At 39.4% G+C, this 19,747-nt stretch overlaps 1 protein-coding gene across 1 annotated transcript in view; it reads right to left on the minus strand.

The window, feature by feature from the left end:
• chrna8 (cholinergic receptor, nicotinic, alpha 8) overlaps positions 1-11,495 on the minus strand; it is a 53,539-nt gene extending 42,044 nt beyond the window's left edge. The window contains exon 1 of the mRNA XM_083532915.1: positions 11,337-11,495. Within this exon, the coding sequence (XP_083389041.1) occupies positions 11,337-11,400 (64 nt within the window). The 5' untranslated portion in view covers positions 11,401-11,495. The remainder of the gene's footprint in view (positions 1-11,336) is intronic.
• Positions 11,496-19,747: the final 8,252 nt, after the last annotated feature.

Below are 19,747 nucleotides of genomic sequence, written 5' to 3' on the forward strand. Positions count from 1 at the left end.
TGTTGAACTGTGAGGCCATAAATCTAAACATATCTTTGCACGAAACTTGTGATGAGAAATAACTTCTTTTTTTTTGGCTTTTCCTCGGCGGCGAGGACGAAGCACAAATCATTTTATATGGAAGTCTGATTTGGAGACGATATATTCTTTTATGTGGAAGTTAAATCACCCGGCTTTGAGGCACAATAGGTATTTAGCATTATGAGAGAGAGAGAGAGAGAGAGAGAGAGAGAGAGAGAGAGAGAGAGAGAGAGAGAGAGAGAGAGAGAGAGAGAGAGAGAGAGAGAGAGAGAGAGAGAGAGAGAGAGAGAGAAAAATCCCTGTCCGATAAATGGGTCAGTGCTCTTTGTGTGTTGGAGTCCAGCTTATCGCTAGCTGAATGGCAACATCAAGCTTCTATCCCAGCTTAAAAGCAGCCAAGAGAAAGGAAATGCGTTCTCTCTGATGCATCGGGTTCGCCGGATTGAAAAGCCGACCTGCAAATCATTTGAAACACAATGACGGAAGTTAAAGACTTTTTTTTTAGTTGGAAATTGAAATGATCGGTTTTCTAAGCAGCTTCCAGCATTCCACATAGCTCAGACGTGAAAGGAGATTAGAATGGAGGGATGCCCTACTTCTACTTTGCCCTACTTGGTTTAAAATACACGATACATTTACATACATTTAAATCACGGTCTATTAATGAACAGGTGAACGTGCTTTCATTTCCCACTCGTCATTCGGTCCTCATAAATCACACGCCGGATACCGTAACACACTCGGAGGAAATATGATCTGAGAGACGCTTGGATCATATCAGATGAAGAAGAGAGGAGACAGAGTCATGATTTCTCTGCTCTCGTTGGCTAAGGCGCTGTTATTTCGCTGCTTGTTGTGACAATTTATTGACAGCACAAAGAATCTCAAGAGCATCAGTTGGTCCCTTCAGTAATATTTCAGTTACGAGTTCTCTTTGGACGTAAAAGATTTCTCACCCTTGCCTCGCTCTCTATATATCAGAATACACGTCAATCAACGATTGGACATGCTTTACGCTAAATGTCTGAGATTTTGCTTTAGGTCCCCAAAGTTTCCAGGCTTGGACCCAGTTTCTCTACCACTTCTAATAACAGCTCCAGAAAGATAGAGATTCCAAGAGGAAATAACGAGGAGTGCTAAAAATACTGCTGGATTAATTGCAACTGGGGGAAAAAATCATACAAATGTGCAAACCCTTTGTCCCAGAACTGCACAATATCTTTCCACTGACCTTCAGGCTCCAGCCAGGATGATTCAAATAAAGAATGGGAGGGAAAACAAAAAAATCCAAAAAAACAACGAAGCTTTGAGGGTCTGGCTCAGATCTGACGCCTGGAGATAATAGGGACTCTTTAATTCGGTTGTCCAAAGAGCTTTTGAAAATGGGAAATAAATAGTGACTTGTTTTGTTCTGCAGTTTATAGCTCACAATAAAAACCAAACAAAACGAGGATTGTGGATGTGCGAGTGGGTGCACTTTCTGGAGAATAGGATCTATTTTCAGAGCTTTTCATGGACTGAAACGTGTAAAACAGCTGCCATGTTTTAGACAATTCGAAAAAGTCAAACAGGACAACAGCGAGACTGAATGAGGGGCCTCTGGTTGTGCTAGATAGCTGACTATTTCAGGACAAACGCTGCGTTTCGGTACATTTCGACTCGGCCATGGATAACGGCTAAGCCAACCGTATACGCATGTTTTTGAGGTTGGAAGACGTCCTAATGTTTGAATGGTGATTTAAATTTAGCATTGAAAGTGTCCAGTTATGGTTGGTATTAAGCTTTAGATACGGTCTCATGAGCTTACTGCTTTCGTTTCACGCCGAGAAGCAGCAGAATAAACATAGCACTTTCAAGCTGCGTGAAAAAAACGTTCAAGGCTGAAAATAAACACATATACCACATGCAATTTTATGCTAATTCTTTGTTTAAACAAGTAGCTTAAACTAAATTTGCCACACTCTATATCACTATATCACTGTTCCTTCCTTGGAGCATTTTTAATAGAAACTGACCACTGCAGACCAGGAACATCCCACAAGAGCTGCAGTTTTGGAGACGCTCTGACCCAGTCGTCTAGACGTCACAATTTGTCAAACTCCCTCAAATTCCTAACGCTCGTTCATTTTTCCTGCTTCTAACATCAACTTTAAGGACAAAATGTTTACATGCTGCTTAATAAATATATACACAAACTAACAGGTGCCATGATGAAGAGATCATCAGTGTTCTTCTCTTCACCGCTCAGAATGTTATAATAACCTGACTGATATATATATATATAATTATTTATTTACATTTAAGGCATCATCAGCCTACAACTCTGTTTAGGGTTTTTTTGGAACAAAGCAAACTTGGAAAGAGTGTTTCAGAGTGTTTCAAAAGTGTTTCAAGATGAGGAAGGTCTTCACCCGTCACTTGACTCTGCTTTTCGGACATTTAGGGGAAGTTCATTCTACCACCTCGGTGCCAGAACAAAGACCAGCCTTGAGAGAGATCCTAAGAGAATGAGAGGTAAGTAATACTTCAAGGCTCTTCTCTGTTCTGGAAGCTTTGTGTGGCTGGGATTTAAACTCATGACTGATGGATCCAAAATCCAACGCCATAACCACTCAGCTACCACCTCCCCATATTGTTAAAACTAACAATGAACTCTGTGAACTGTAAACTCTGACTGAACCCCAAGCCTGCAAGGATGTTGGAGTGACTTTTAAAGTTCCTAAACACTTTGTTCTGGGATGAACCACAGATTGACTTACTTGATGCCTTTAAAAAAAAATAAAAATTCCACCTCCTCTGAGGCGTTACGTCTCAGTAGGACGTCTTCTAGAAAGTTCCCTCTCACCAACGCGACGTCGTGCTCTGTACGGTTTCTTCAAACAGCTTTGGCTGTTTGTAAATCTACATACCTACAGATGCTTTGCATACATCAGTGCCTTAACCCCCTGCGAGAAGTGACATTGACGGCGACAAGAAAGAAAAAAAAACTTTGAGAGGAAACCTTGAGAGGAACCGAGACTCAGCAGGGGGAACCCTACTCTCTCAGAATATAACCGTATAAGAGTGTTTTTTCTGACTCAGCAAAAATCTGCTACAACTTTGCGATGATGTCATCCAGGACACTGGGCTTTTCTTATGATCTGGACATTAGAGATGGTACGATGTGATGCATCGAAATAAAAAGTGTTCATCGGTGCACAAGTTGGCATTTGTATCGCGGTGAATCGTTTTGAACATATTTGGATCGGTAGAAATCGATTTATTTATATATAATTATTAGTAGATGCGCTATATACTTTTATTATTTAGAAAGTGACCGATAATTGATACCTAGAGTGATTTCTCCTCACTAAACTGTTGCTCGAGCGCGTTCTCTCAGCACCACTGCTGCTGCTACGTTAATACGACGTATCACAACACTACGGAGACCGAGGCGTGTCCTGAGAGTCACATAGAATACGGATTAACATGGCAGAGGTAGAGCTGTAACTTCCGGCTGCACTTAAGTAAATTGATGATTTGCTGTCTGCCTGAACTAAAGAAATAGAAGTGAACTACGTGTACCCTACTGCATTACTTAGTAACATTGTAATGTTGCTTAGCATTGAATCGCTTTTGTTGCATCAAATAGAAATCGGATAACACTGCTTCGTAATGGCGTGAACCGTATCGCAACGGCAGCTACTTCATACGTATCTTTAATGTACCGTTGACTATGCATAGAGATGCGGATCTTATCATCTGAGACATCATGTCTCAGATGTCAGAATCAGATGGAGTGATGGGATTTTCAAAAAAGTGACCTGACAGGACAGATGTGACGCAGTGATAACCAGGAAAAATGTTTGCTTCATGGGTTTAAATATGTGGATACATTTGAATGCATGCCTCAAACAGATCCTTGTTACAGAAACCAGGTCCGCTATACCCTTTAGCCCTATTCGGACTGGATTAGTTTTATTGCATTTGAATCGAAATGTTGCGAAGAAAGCGCTCGCTCCCTTTCAGAACCGGGTTTTAGACCTCGTGAAATATAGATGATGTTTTGAGATTACGTCAGAGATGCAACACCTCTGGGTCTCTAAAGTACTGTAGGTTCTACAGCCGACGGATATCCTGTGGTCATGTGACCTACCCATGATCGCCCGTTTCAGTGTTTATAATATAATAATTATAAAAATGCTCTTTCGCTTGTTTTGCTTGCACATTCTAAATTGCAGAATGGAAATTTTTTTGCATATTATCAGTATTTGTATTAATTATTATTATTAATATTTAATAATATAAGAAACCAATTCGTTTACTGGGTTTTGGATATTATATTTTGTATACACAACATATAACAGCAACATTATAAGGGTCAGATTTCAATATGATTCAAAAAGCATTGGAACAACATCTCTTTCTATCGATATGTTTTTCTTCCAGAAACTGTAACCTCACAGCTGCATGAGGCGCACAATTGTCCAGGACATCTGTGGATGCTGGAGCATGAAATTTACCCTTCACTTTAACTAGAAAACCTGCTCCAGCATGACAATGCCCCTCTGCATAAAGCCAGCTCAATAAAAAGATGCTTCCCATGGGTAGAAGTGGAAGATCTCCTGCTATAGAGCTCTGAACTCAACCCTATTGGGATGAAATGGAACGCTAAGTGCACACCATGTCTCCTCACCTCACATACATCATTCCCTGACTTTGTGTCTGAATGAGCCTCAAGAACACTCCAAAATCTAGTGGACCATCTTCCCAGAAGAATTTAGGTTATTAAGAGAAAATGGAGACTAAATGTGGAGCAGGATGTTCAAAAATATGAAGCACATACACATTTTATGCTCAGGCGTCCACAAACTCTTGTCTATACAGTGTATTCGGATATCTGTATTATCTGTTGCTAATATCTCCCTTTCCAACAGCACACTTCAAACCTCATCATGTAGTGCAAAGCTCTGAATCAAGTAAGATATAAATGCTAGTTGTAAAACCCCATTTGCCAGTGAGAAGTTACAACTCTGACATGTCCACGTTCGTCCTTGTTCCTAATGCGCCGGACGCAGCTTAACTAATGAGTTGAGTCAGATGCAGCGGCGGGGAAGCAATTCCGCTAGGTCGTCTAGCGCCCTGCCTTTGATAATGAGCTCGGAGAATAGTCCGATCGTTGCAGTGGTGTTTGGAAATTCCCTGAGTCGACACATTCCCCGTGTATTAAAATCCTCCTGAAATCCTGAAGTTTTGTGCCTCCATGTGAGCCTTCGGGTCGATCTACAATCTCCATAATAATGACAAAAACAAATTCCCATTTAGATGATTTATATGTTCACAATGCACACCGTTTCTCAATCACCAATGTAGATCGACGATGATGATGACTTTATTTTACACTTTAGCTGAAAGTTGCAGTGTCAGGAAGTAACGCTAATCAGGAAGTAACGCTAGCTCTTCTTTCAGTCTCAAACCTACTGAAAACTCGCTAATTCACAATTAAGTTGACGTCTATCACCTCTGCTGACTTGCTATTACATTTCATTTCTAATGTTCTAAAATGATGTGGTCTGTGTAGCCTATATTTCAAATTCCCATTTAGATGATTTATATGTTCACAATGCACACCGTTTCTCAATCACCAATGTAGATCGACGATGATGATGACTTTATTTTACACTTTAGCTGAAAGTTGCAGTGTCCCCCACCATCCCCCAACATCAATGGTACTAACTGTGAGGTCCGGCTTAGCCCAGGGTGTAAGTTAACCCCTATTGGCTATTGAAAAAAGAGGGAGGAGCCTCTCGAAATGTCTTGCTTTGTCAATGCCTCTGCATTTCAAGGCACTTGACTGAAAATTTAAGGACATTTATATGTGTATTATTAACAACGTCCCCTTATACTACACTAATTATTATCAAATAAACTAAAATCAAAGTACAGAAGTTGCACACAAATTTAAGCTTCTTTTGTTCATTTTCTCTTCGTTTTCATTGATATGGCTAAGAAATAAACTCCACCTCCAGTCAGACATTTGTTCTTCTTGTGCAATGTTGTTTCTATAGTAACAGCTAGTGAGCATTGAAATCATCTCGCTCGCGACATAGCGATGGATTCCATTAAAACGGTGCGGAGAAACACTAAATCTAAAAGCGGCAAATAAAAGCAGCAGTAAACGATCACATTTTTAGTCACTGTTCTGGTTTTCAGCGAATGATTATGCATTTGTACACCAATGCGTATTTTTCCCTTTATTTTTTAAATCAAACCTGTTAGCTCGCTGCGTTTCTCCGTTCCATTCTTCCTTTATAGCATTTTTCTACTACATCAGTAACTCATCTATTTTACTGCAGCTTTACTATAAAGCGTTCAACGTTTGTATATTTCATTCATGCATATTTTATTTAATTATTATACCAAATTATATTAATTATATATTCTAGATGCTTATATATTCACAGCTGAACAAAATGTGTATTTTCTAAACAAAAATTATCAAAACAATGTAATTTTTTATTGATTTTTTTAAACATTTTTGTCTATTTGCCATCTGCATTTATAATTAAAAACAATAAAAATGTTGATTTACACAAATTGCTTCACCTTTTATACTCAAATACTGTTTATTTATTTTTTTATTTATTTTACAGAAAGAAACAGCTCAGCATGAGTAAATCTGTTTAAAGGATAAATCCCCCATGCACTCCTCAGCATGTAGCCACTTTAAGCTTTAAAATATCAAAATTAACGATAGTTAAACTCAATATTTGGCGTTTGCATTTTTAAAGTACACATTTAGACATAAATACCCTGAATTTAGGTTTTATATAATTATAATGAGCAAAACTAATTTAAAAAATCTATTTTTTATCTATTATATTATATATATATATATATATATTAATTAATTAATTAGAAAAAGAAGAATATATTGTTTAATCGATTATCAAAAAAATCGTTAGTTGCACCACTAATATATATATATATAAAAATAAATCATATGCGGATATTTGTAAGGTGTCTCCAATGTCGGCTCATGTAATGAACATTCCTTAACAATTCCAACGTAACCATGAATACATGAAAAATTATTAAAAGCAGATCTGAATCCACAGTTTCATCCTTTGACTTTTATCCCCCACTTTACTTCATTACAGGCTGTAAGTGTTAATCCACCATTACCGAGGTGTTTGTTTCAGCGCTGCATTGTACCCTAGATGCACGAGTTTCACCACCCCGGGACGAAATTCCACCCAGTAGGTGTTAATGCAGCGTAGCAGGAGGCAACTCCACACTCTGGGGTGTTTATTTAGCGCCAGATTGATTCGGCACCGGGGGGGGGTTTGGCTGTGCGTTCTCCAGCAGGGTGACCTTGTACAAGCTGTTTAAGTATTCAAGAATGGCGATTCCATTTACAGCCTCTATTCCGTTTACAGGTGGACATTCAGAATGACAACTAGAGCTCTGCTTGAAATAGACACACACCTTCAGGAGCGTCAATCATGTGCCGGGACGCACACTCATAGAACCACTCGTATTTATGGAATAATCACGCTTACAGCAAGCTCTTTCTGTGAATGACACAGTAAATATTTTAAGTGTGTTCACGTGCGATGAAAAGCCACTGGTGCTGGAAGGCACATGGCACATCCAAGAACTCTTACAACTGTACCTGCCTGTATTTGAAGGACTTTTCAGGTGCATTTGTTCGGTTGATGTGGTTTTAAAAAGCACCATTTTGTATCTGTAGTCTAACTGTTGAGAGCATCCTGAGCAGCTGTGTCCCTGCCTCTTCAGGAGGACGGCTGAGAAGATCATCCGAGTCTCTCTTTTCTCCATCATGGACATTTTCACTGTATGCTGCCTTCACAAGGACACCAGCATTGACCACAAACACCCCTCATACACACTCCTGCTGTCTGGAATAAGGTACCGAAGCCAAGCTGTTACACAGCCAGACTGTGTAATGGTTTCTTCCAACAAGCCGTCGGACTCCTCAAAAGAAAACTGGACACACACACACACACACACACACACACACACACACTCTCAAGTACTTTCACTGGACATTTTGACACAAATAACTGCTGAAATCATCACCAAAACATTAGACCTTTTATTTTTTTGTATTTTGATGTAAAATGGTTATTAAATTCACCAAATAAAGTTTTCACTGATATTCTTGTGCACAATTTTAGCAATAAAAAAAAAATCTAAATTTTTCCAAAAAGAAAATCAAATGACGCGTTCATTATATGAGACCGGTGTTATTTCCTCTCTCTTATTTTGTGTTGCTCTTGAATACAGGAAAAGTTCTTCTTATCCGATTAATTTATTAATCGATGGAATAGTCGTTAGAATACTCAATTAATAAAATAATCGATAGCAGCAGCCCCTCGTTCAAATTAGTTTTGTGTAGCACCTTGGTCTTGGACAAACATAGTTTCGTTTCCTGCTGCGTCAGCATTTCTATCTCTTTTGAACATATTTGCATCGTTAAAAAACAATTTATGAATATATAATTATTCGTATTATTTAGAAAATGACCAATAATTTGTGTCCAATATTTTCGATGTAAATTAATTTCTGCTCACTAAAGTTTCTCGAACGTGTTCTCTCAGAAACACTGCTGCTGCGTGAATACGACGTGTCACAACAATACGGAGACCGAAACGTGTCCTGAGAGTCACATAGAATCCAGATTAACATGGCAGAGGTAGAGCTGCGACTTCCTTCAGACAGAACAGGAAACAGAGGCCTGCTTGTGCATTAGAAGCCAGAAAGCATTTAAGTAAATTTGCCGTCTGTCTGAACGAAAGAAATAAAATAACTATTTGCGCCAGCATGATTTTAATTGCACAGCATGATTTTTTTCCATTGTATCGTATTGAATTGTGTTGAATCGAATCAAAATCGGATCGCATGCATCGGAATAGGGGTGAATCGTTAATGTATCGTGTCTATGCATTGAGATGCGAATCACGTGTACTGTACTATACAGTGTATAGCTGAAATGACAGTAACAGCCTCTTGAATTGAAACAGCTAATCAGGAAGTAACGCTAGCTCTTCTTTCAGTCTCAAACCTACTGAAACCTCGCTAATTCACAATTAAGTTGACGTCTATCACCTCTGCTGACTTGCTATTACATTTCATTTCTAATGTTCTAAAATGATGTGGTCTGTGTAGCCTATATTTCAGCGTATTTCTATATACATGCTACTTATAGCAAAGAAACAGAAACAGTAGAAAGCATGGACAGGGAGAACTTTCCAAGTGACCGGGGAAGTGTTGCTCAGTGATTAAGATAGTGGATCTCTGATCAGAAGGTTGTATGAATAAGATCATTGTCAGTTGTACATCTGATGTATATGGACTGAGCAATGGAAAGCCTGTAGAATAAAGAAAATAAAGAACACACAGCACACATTTCAACAGATGGCTGAAACTGCACTCCTCTGGCCCAAATCATGATGTATTATTCTAGCGAAGTGGTTTCTAGAGTAAGATCTGGCTGTGAGTGGGAGTGGGAATGTTCAATTTATGAAACCCGAGGCAGAAGGACGTGGCAGGAATTCCCAATCGGGGTTTCTCATGAGGGAGAAATAAAGAGTACAAAATACACATATTTCTCTCAAATACACTATATTGCCAAAAGTTTTTGGACACCTATCTAAAAATGAGATTAGCACGTGCTTCTTGCTGAATGTCCCGTTCCTCGTTTAGTCCTGATTTGCACTTATGGTAAACCTCTAATCTTCTGGAAAGGTGTTCCACTAGATTTTGTGAAGATTTGTAATTATTCGGCTGCAAGGATGTTAGTAAAGTCAGGAACCGATGTAGATGCAGTCGAGGTGAAGAATTCATCAAAAATGTGTTTAATGGGTTTGAGGTCAGAGCTCTACATCAGGAGAACCTTCACTCCAAACCATAAAGCAGATCTTCATGGAGCTAGCTTTGAGCACAGGGTCATTTTCATGCACTGGAACAGGCTTGTGTCTTCTAGTTTCAAGAGAAAATGTCATGCAACAGCATCCAAAGACATCCTATACAATTGTGTGCCTCCAAGATTGTGGGAACAGTTTGGGGAAGAACCACATATGGTTAGAAAAGTCAGGTGTCCCAATACCTTTTTTCCATATAATGTCCCACTGAAATACCAATTTCATAAACTTTGTTTTTATTATATAACTAAAAATAACGTAATAGTCAGTTCCTCTGTTCTATCGGTCTGTTTTTATTATGTGTTCCCCGTGGGAAAGTCTTCAGGAATGCTCCTTTTGTAGGTTCTTGCTAACAAGTTTGAGAGGAAAAAGAAATAAAGGAACTACTGCTTCTAGCTGCAAACGCAAAAACAGATTTCTAGGAGATTCTACAACATTTCAAATAGAAATAGATATAAAGTGTGTGTTGTTCATTAATAAATGCAGTGTTTGGTAAATGCCTGTGGTGCAGAGGATTTGGGGGTAATCACACCATCCCATCGTTGGGGTTTGTCTCAGTGTGAGTCGCGAGCGAGTTCAGACAGACCGATTACATTCATTCATTCAATCTTTTTTCACAAAGGGCCGATGTGTGTGCAGGTTTACATTATAACCATTCAAGGGCCACGCCATCCCTTAGTTATTTATTTTCCTACAGCAACAACCCGTTATGTTTGATCTGTTATTGATGTGCCGTGAGGTTAGAGGACTGGTGTTTGTACCTTTTCCGAATATTTTTATTTATATTTATTTAAAATAATTATTCCAAATAAAAGATTATTTAATATCAATAATGCTGTAATATATATACAGTAATACAGTAATACAGCACTTTCCATGTTCTCGTGGACAGAACGTTACACCAAAAAACTTATAGGGAATTGTTTTTATGAAATTTATGAAAAATATATAATTATTAATTATAACAAAAAAAAAAAAAAAAACAGTACAGTACTGTATACATAAAATAGCATTTGTGGTTGTGTGTGTGTGTGTGTGTGTGTGTGTGTGTGTGTGTGTGTGTGTGTGTATATATATATAATTGTTTTTGTATTTTTTACTTTATTTATTAACGGTTCTAATTAATGTCTATGTAAATATATTTTTTTAATTATTATAAATAATCATCAGAAATATGCTGTAACTCCACCGCACATCACTAAGGGATGAAATCTAACAGGTGTGTGTTGCTGTAGGAAAATAATCAACGATACACGGTATATATAAAGTTACGGCGAGCGCGTGCTACAGTGTGTGTGTTTGTAGATGAACTCTCACAGGGTCTGAGTGAGGAGAGAAGAGCGTGAGAATGTAAAGACGAGGTGCTGAAACAACGTTAAACACACCTACCTTTAATGCAAAATGACGTCCAGACAAAAAAGACGACGCGTACGAGTCCAGGAGACGTGTGCATTGTGCACGCGGGAGAGTTCTGGTGTACGTGCGTGTGCGGGTGCGGGTGCGGGTGCGTGTGCAGGCTCGCGCTCCTCCGACTGAACTTTGAGTGTGAGAGTCTTTCCGAAGCGCGCGCCCCCCCCCCCTCTCTCTCTCTCTCTCTCTCTCTCTCTCTCTCACTCTGTCTCTCATCCAGATGCGCGCGCGCGTGCGCATACCCATCATACATGCATGCATTTGGTAATTAATAATCTCCAGGTTAGATGAACACGTTGCATTCCAAGATGATTCAGTTTCAGAGTCCAGACAATTCTTTTAGGATTTTTTTTGTCTGGAAAGAAACGTGTTTAAGGAAAGACACCAATTATGGATCCACAAACACAACACTGATCTTTCAACTTCATTTGGACTGAGTCAAGAAGCAAATGTGTTAGAAGTGGATTAATGAGAGCTTCAATTGTGCTCGAAAAATTCAGTCAAATCACACGGTCGTCCTGACCAGGTGGAGAAAAAGGTATCGCTGCATGCATAACTACCTGCCCGCCTGTTCATGCCTTATTAACTGGTTCCTCTGGTTACAGCTTGTTTCGTATAAACAAATAAAAACCCAACACCATCTGCACTCAGTCGTCCATCAAATGATGCACTTTTTCTCCACCTGGTCAGAGCTAATGTATGTTTTGATTAGATTTTTGGAGGCCATTGAAGCACCTGTGAAGTTATTTCCAAAACATTTGCTCTGACACATTTATACAACTTTATAAGCACTTTATCCATCCAAAATGTCCATTCTTAGAAGCGCTACACAAGAAAAAATTAATTGAAATGACGTCCAAATGAAGGCGAAAGTCAGTCTTGTGTTTGTGGTGCCAGCATTTCGATCCTTAATCAGGTTTGGTTTCCACAGACAAAAATCTTAAACAGCACGATATGATGTTCTGATCTAACCCGGAGATTACTAAAGGAAAGGGCCTTGCTCAAGGGCCCAAAAGTGGCAGCTTGGTGATACTGGATCTTAAACCTCTGATTAGTAACCCAGAGCCTCAACCAATGAGCTGCCACTTCTCTAAAAAACAGCCAGATGAGTAAGTCAGGGCTACTGTCAGGCAAGAGAGAAGAACATAATACACACAAATCTACAGTAGATCAAACACCAACATCACCTATTTACCATCTCCATCATCATCTTCATCATCGAATGTTACTAGGTACCCGAGATTATACGTGAGGGGGTCCTACCCCGAGTTCATTCCTGGTTCATCAAAAAGGGAGAGCGTAACACCCACAACGTCGCTCGTTTCAGTTCTCACTATCCTGAGATGAAACGAATTTCTCCAAGGCTGAAGGTGTATCTGTAATCCAAGTCTGGTCCTGGGATTTTCTCAATTTCTCTATTTATTCACAGAAATATTTCTCTATTTATTCACTCTCTCCTTCCTTTTGTGTCCTCCTGCAGTTTTTTATGTTCGATCTCTTTTTTTGAGCCCGGCAGTAAAACACCAGAGCGAACACACACACGCAGAGTAAAAAAAGACAATCGACCGACTACCTCAATACCAAGTCTGTGAAGAGAACAAAGAAAACAGAGTGAAAGAAAGACAGAAATTGCCACAAAAAACGACCGCCAGCGAGTTCAGACAGATCGGTTACACTCAGTCCCTCATCTTTTCAGGGTTGTAGGAGATGCGTAATCGACTTCCTAACACAGGAAAACACATTGGATGGGGTAAACACACACGTTTGGGCCATGTCGACACTGTTAATACGTTTCGGCCATGTCTACACTGTCGACACGTTTGGGCCATGTCGACACTGTCGACACGTTTGGGCCATAACTACACTGTCGACACGTTTGAGCCATACCTACACTGTCGACATGTTTGGGCCATGTGGACACTGTCAACACGTTTGGGCCATACCTACACTGTCGTCATGTTCGGGCCATGCCGACACTGTCAACACGTTTGGGCCATGGGGACACTGTCAACACGTTTGGGCCATGTCTACACTGTCGACACGTTTGGGCCATGCCTACACTGTCGACCCGTTTGGGCCATGCCTACACTGTCGACACGTTTGGGCCATGTGGACACTGTCAACACGTTTGGGCCATGTCTACACTGTTCACACGTTTGGGCCATACCTACACTGTCGTCACGTTCTGGCCATGCCTTCACTGTTGACACGTTTGGGACATGGGGACACTGTCAACACGTTTGGGCCATGTCTACACTGTCGACACGTTTGGGCCATGCCTACACTGTCGACACGTTTGGGCCATGTGGACACTGTCGACACGTTTGGGCCATGTGGACACTGTCGACACGTTTGGGCTATGTCTACACTGTTGACACGTTCGGGCCATGGGGACACTGTCAACATGTTTGGGCCATTTCTACACTGTCGTCACGTTCGGGCCATGTCTACACTGTCGAGACATTCGGGCCATGTCTACACTGTCGTCACGTTTGGGCCATGTGGACACTGTCGACACGTTTGGGCAATGTCGACACTGTCGACACGTTCGGGCCATGTCTACACTGTCGACACGTTCGGGCCATGCCTACACTGTCGACACGTTCGGGCCATGCCTACACTGTCGACACGTTCGGGCCATGTCTACACTGTCGACACGTTCGGGCCATGTCTACGATTCGAAATGAAAGTGCGGCACAGAGGTTTTTTTTAAGATGAGGACGCTGCTTTAAAAATTATCCGGATTAGTGTAGATGTAGCCTCAGATAGCATACCCCTTTAGCATGAATGGTTCCATGAAATCATGGGGTAAGAACTTGCTTGTGATCACCATCACCTCACCTCATCATTGTTTATCTGTAAGGAATGGACATTCGGTGCAACCCAGATGAGGATGGTTTCCCTTTTGAGTCTGGTTCCTCTCAAAGTTTCTTCCTTATGCCGTCTCTGGGAGTTTTTCCTGGTCACAGTCGCCACCTGCTTCTTCATCAGGGACAAACTCACACTTATAAAGAACATCTTACTCATTCTTTATCACCACATTATCTGTGTGAAGCTGCTTTGAGACAATGTTCATTGTTAAATACAAATAAAAATGAATTGAATTGAATCGAATAAGCAGTCAATCTGCTAGTATGCTTTTGGTTGACCTCAAGAACCTTCAGACATGGGACAACTTCCTGTTATAAGTGAAAAAATCACCCCAACCATTAGGTCTAGAAATTGACATTCAAAAGTGACCTCTAATAAATCCCCCAGAAACAAGGTACGTCAAACAGAAGGAGTGTGTGTGTGTGTGTGTGTGTGTGTGTGTGTGTGTGTGTGTGTGTGTGTGTGTGTGTGTGTGTGTGTGTGTGTGTGTATAGATATGTGTGCGGTGAAGGTACATATTAATGCATACTGGCATTGTGTCTACTGTAATTATCTGAGAGAGATCTTCACTGCAGATGAACCTGCACCAGCTCTCTCACTGCCGCCATCTTTAACTGACACGAGGTGACACGAGAGAAACTCTTTAGCCGTGACTTGATCATCTAAATCTTCGGTGGCCACCAAAACAAGCTCTAGTTTAGTCTTTAGACAAAGTTTGAACATCTTTACCTCTAAGGTATCAGGGCTACTGATGGCTTTCTCAGCCATATGTGCTTCTTCCCTGAAGTTGGAGACACACAGTTGTATAGAACCTGTTTGGATTTTCCCTTCACTAGAACTAGCAAACCTGTTCCAGCATGACAATGCCCATGTGCTCCAAGCAAACTCCATAAAAATATACTTGACATGGGATGGAAATGTGTGGAAGATCTCCTACTGTAGATCTCCAACCCTATTGAACATCCATTCCAAATTTGGAGCCCATTTACTCTTCTAATTAACTCCACTCTTCTGGGGATATGTTCCTCTAGATTAAATGGAGCTCAATCATCTACAAGGGTGTTAGTAAAGTCAGGTACTGATGGAGTTGAGGTGAGGAAACCTGGGGTGCTGTCAGTGTGAACAATTCATTCCAAATGTGTTCAAATAGGACTATAAAAATTTGCAGCGTGCAAATCATCACAAATTCAAAACTCTTTTATGGTTTTTTCTGCTAATGCTAGATCATCACAGAAGGATGACCTCTGGATGCCTGAACTCTTCGTGGTAAAAGAGCTGTTTGCCCTTTGAAGTGGTTTTTTTTTTTCCCCTTCATTCCTACATCGTTACACTTGCGCCATTTTATAGGAGTTCACCGTAATGTCTACAGACTCCAGAGGCATCGCCATTACCCACTGCAGAAACATAATTAAAGCGCTCCTTCACAAAGATGTAGGAAGGTGAAATCTCTGTGCATGCAGCAGCTCCGGATCTAATCTGTGTGTCAGAGACATGAATCAGGTCATGATCTCAATCAGACAATTGATCCGACTGGGTTTAATGGCTTCTATCAGATTGAGTGGTGACACTCTCAGAAAGTAGGGCACCAAACTCTACTTTTCCTGCCTGCTTTAGTCTTTTGAAGCTGGAAACATTAGAAAAATGTATATAAATGAATTCACTAGGAATTAAACCTTTTAATCAAATGTTAGCTTTATGTTCTCTAAATGTTGCTGCGTTTTATTATTTATGATGATTTATGATGATTTTCGGACTACTCAGTCACACTGCCCCCTGCTGTTCATCTCAGTCAATCTGGCCCTGTTGTTAACGCAGTTTACTCAGTTATACTACACCCACTGCTGTTCACTTAGTAATACTGCCCCCTAATGTTCACTCAGTCAAATAACTTCCACATATTCGTTACTATACTGCCCCCTAATGTTCATTTGGAGTCATACTGCACCCTGCTGTCACGCAGTCATACTGCCCCTGCTGTTCATGCAATCATATTACAGCCTGGTGTTCATTCAGTTATACTGCCCCCTGTTGTTCACACAGTCATATTACTATTTAATACATTTTCTGTAACAGCAGCTACAAATCATGGTTTTATATGATAATAAATAATAATAATAATCATGATGAATGTTATTGTACACAGAATACAGTTTCAGGTTAATCACCCCTCACCCATCAGGTGGTAGCTCAGTGGTCAAGACATCAGACTACGAGATAAATGTAAGATTCTCAGCTTATGTTTTTGAGACTTTATTACATTTATTGATCATAAATTAGATCTTAGTTCTTCATTATAGTTTTTTTCTTCACGTAAACTACGAGACCTGAACCTGTACCAGCATGCACAACGCCAGCTCCATAAATATATGCTTTTTGTGGGTTGGAGTGGAAGATCTTCTGCTACAGAGCTCTGAGCTCCTCAACCATTTTGAACACCTTTGGGAACGAATGGAAATGCTGACTGCAGCCAGACGTCCTCACCTCATCACTTCGTAGATGTACGTTTGTAAAGAACGTACATCTACCTCGAAAAGTGAAGCTTATTATAAGAGCAAATGGGGACTAAATGTGGAATGGGATGTTCACAGACTTTTGTCTGTAAAGCTAGGGTGCCACTGCATGATGCAGACTAATGGTAATGTAGTCGTTATCATCTTCTTCACTTTTTAACTTCAGAACCATGCCTTTTAAAACCGCACTGAAGGGCTTCCATGATCTCCTGAACCTTCTGGTTTTTCTCCTATTCGCATCCATAACTCTTTTGCACATGAGATGACCAGTTTTGGACTGAATTGTGAAGGTAGGCTTTTTGTCTTTGTCCTGAAGTCTGGATTTGACTTTGAAAGCATGAAGCTGATTCATTTTGATCGATTTGTAGATGTTTGTCAGTAAAGTCACCGATTAATCAACATGGTCAGAGACTCTATTGAGGTTCTTTATAAATTCTTCACAGGTCAATTTTTTTTTCTCTCCCTGAGCCCCATGAAGATCAGCGTTCAGGAGAATAATTGCCCAGGCCAGGTTAAAAACCTCCATTTGGAGATGAAGTGATCTGTTGTTACACTTGAGGTACCAGAGAGAGAAGTGTTTTATAAACAGATGCTGCAGTTTAATTTCATCTTCTGGCCAAAGCAACCGGAGGAAAAACCGAAGCGCCGTTTCCACAGTGACTGAGGTGAAGTTGAAGTGGCTTACGTACACCTTCACTGTGGTATCAGCCAATTCCATATCATTACTCAGGAAATGGATCACCTCAGGACATCTGAACTCTTCATTTTGGTATAAACTTCTGGCCAGGTTTTGACCTTTCAAACGTTTTTTTCTCTCCACCCAAACTAATCTCGCAAGCTGGATTTTATAAGACACGTCCTCCTGGTCTCCTGCAACTTCTTGTTCTTTTGCTCTGGTTGTAACCTCCATTTGAGCTCCATTTTTTTTCTGTATTGATTTCCCAGCTGCAACTACTTCCTGTCCAGATGTTCCAGATTTAATGCGATAAAACAGTAGTTTGGTCTTTTATAAACACTCTTATAAACACTGTCTTATAAACACTTATAAACACTTCCTTATAAACACTGTCTTATAAACACTCTTATAAACACTCTTATAAACACTGTCTTATAAATACTGTCTTATAAACACTGTCTTATAAACACTGTCTTATAAACACTCTTATAAACACTGTCTTATAAACACTGTCTTATAAACACTCTTATAAACACTGTCCTATAAATACTGTCTTATAAACACTGTCTTATAAACACTCTTATAAACACTGTCTTATAAATACTGTCTTATAAACACTGTCTTATAAACACTGTCTTATAAACACTCTTATAAACACTCTTATAAACACTGTCTTATAAACACTGTCTTATAAACACTGTCTTATAAACACTCTTATAAACACTGTCTTATAAACACTCTTATAAACACTGTCCTATAAACACTGTCTTATAAACACTGTCTTATAAACACTGTCTTATAAACACTGTCTTATAAACACTGTCTTATAAACACTCTTATAAACACTGTCTTATAAATACTGTCTTATAAATACTGTCTTATAAACACTGTCTTATAAACACTGTCTTATAAACACTCTTTTAAACACTGTCTTATAAACACTCTTATAAACACTGTCTTATAAATACTGTCTTATAAATACTGTCTCATAAACACTGTCTTATAAACACTGTCTCATAAACACTGTCTTATAAACACTGTCTTATAAACACTCTTATAAACACTGTCTTATAAAGACTCTTATGAACACTGTCTTATAAACACTCTTATAAACACTCTTATAAATACTGTCTTATAAACACTGTCTTATAAACACTTATAAACACTGTCTTATAAACACTCTTATAAACACTCTTATAAACACTGTCTTATAAACACTCTTATGAACACTGTCTTATAAACACTCTTATAAACACTGTCTTATAAATACTGTCTTATAAACACTGTCTTATAAACACTCTTATAAACACTGTCTTATAAATACTGTCTTATAAACACTCTTATAAACACTGTCTTATAAATACTGTCTTATAAACACTGTCTTATAAACACTGTCTTATAAACACTTATGAACACTGTCTTATAAACACTCTTATAAACACTGTCTTATAAATACTGTCTTATAAACACTGTCTTATAAACACTCTTATGAACACTGTCTTATAAACACTCTTATAAACACTCTTATAAACACTGTCTTATAAACACTGTCTTATAAACACTGTCTTATAAACACTCTTATAAACACTGTCTTATAAACACTGTCTTATAAACACTCTTATGAACACTGTCTTATAAACACTGTCTTATAAACACTGTCTTATAAACACTGTCTTATAAACACTGTCTTATAAACACTGAATGATTTAATGCGATAAAACAGTAGTTTGGTCTTTTATAAACACTCTTATAAACACTGTCTTATAAACACTGTCGCATTAAGTCACGGTGAGTGTTTTATCTGAGTGTTTCTCTCTGAAAGGTCTGCAGGCTGTAGTGATGAGAAGATCGGATTATTGTAGTGACTCGGTTCTTTGAATCTCGTTCATCAGAATGATTTAATCTTTTTTTTTTTTTGTGATTTAGTTCATTTCGTTACTTTAAACAGAAATAAAATCAAATGTTGAATTTTGAATAATTTAAGTTCCTTCAATTTATTTACAGTATACACACTGATCAGGCTTAACATTATGACCACCGCCTAATATTGTGTTGGTCTTAGCGGTGTAGTGTAGAGTTAAGTGTCCCTGTCCTAGCGGTGTAGTGTAGAGTTCAGTGTCCTAGCGGTGTAGTGTAGTGTAGAGTTAAGTGTCCCTGTCCTAGCGGTGTAGTGTAGAGTTCAGTGTCCTAGCGGTGTAGTGTAGTGTAGAGTTAAGTGTCCCTGTCCTAGCGGTGTAGTGTAGAGTTCAGTGTCCTAGCGGTGTAGTGTAGTGTAGAGTTAAGTGTCCCTGTCCTAGCGGTGTAGTGTAGAGTTCAGTGTCCTAGCGGTGTAG

This window comes from Silurus aristotelis, assembly GCF_946808225.1.
Source record: "Silurus aristotelis genome assembly, chromosome: 27".
Lineage (NCBI taxonomy): Eukaryota > Metazoa > Chordata > Actinopteri > Siluriformes > Siluridae > Silurus > Silurus aristotelis.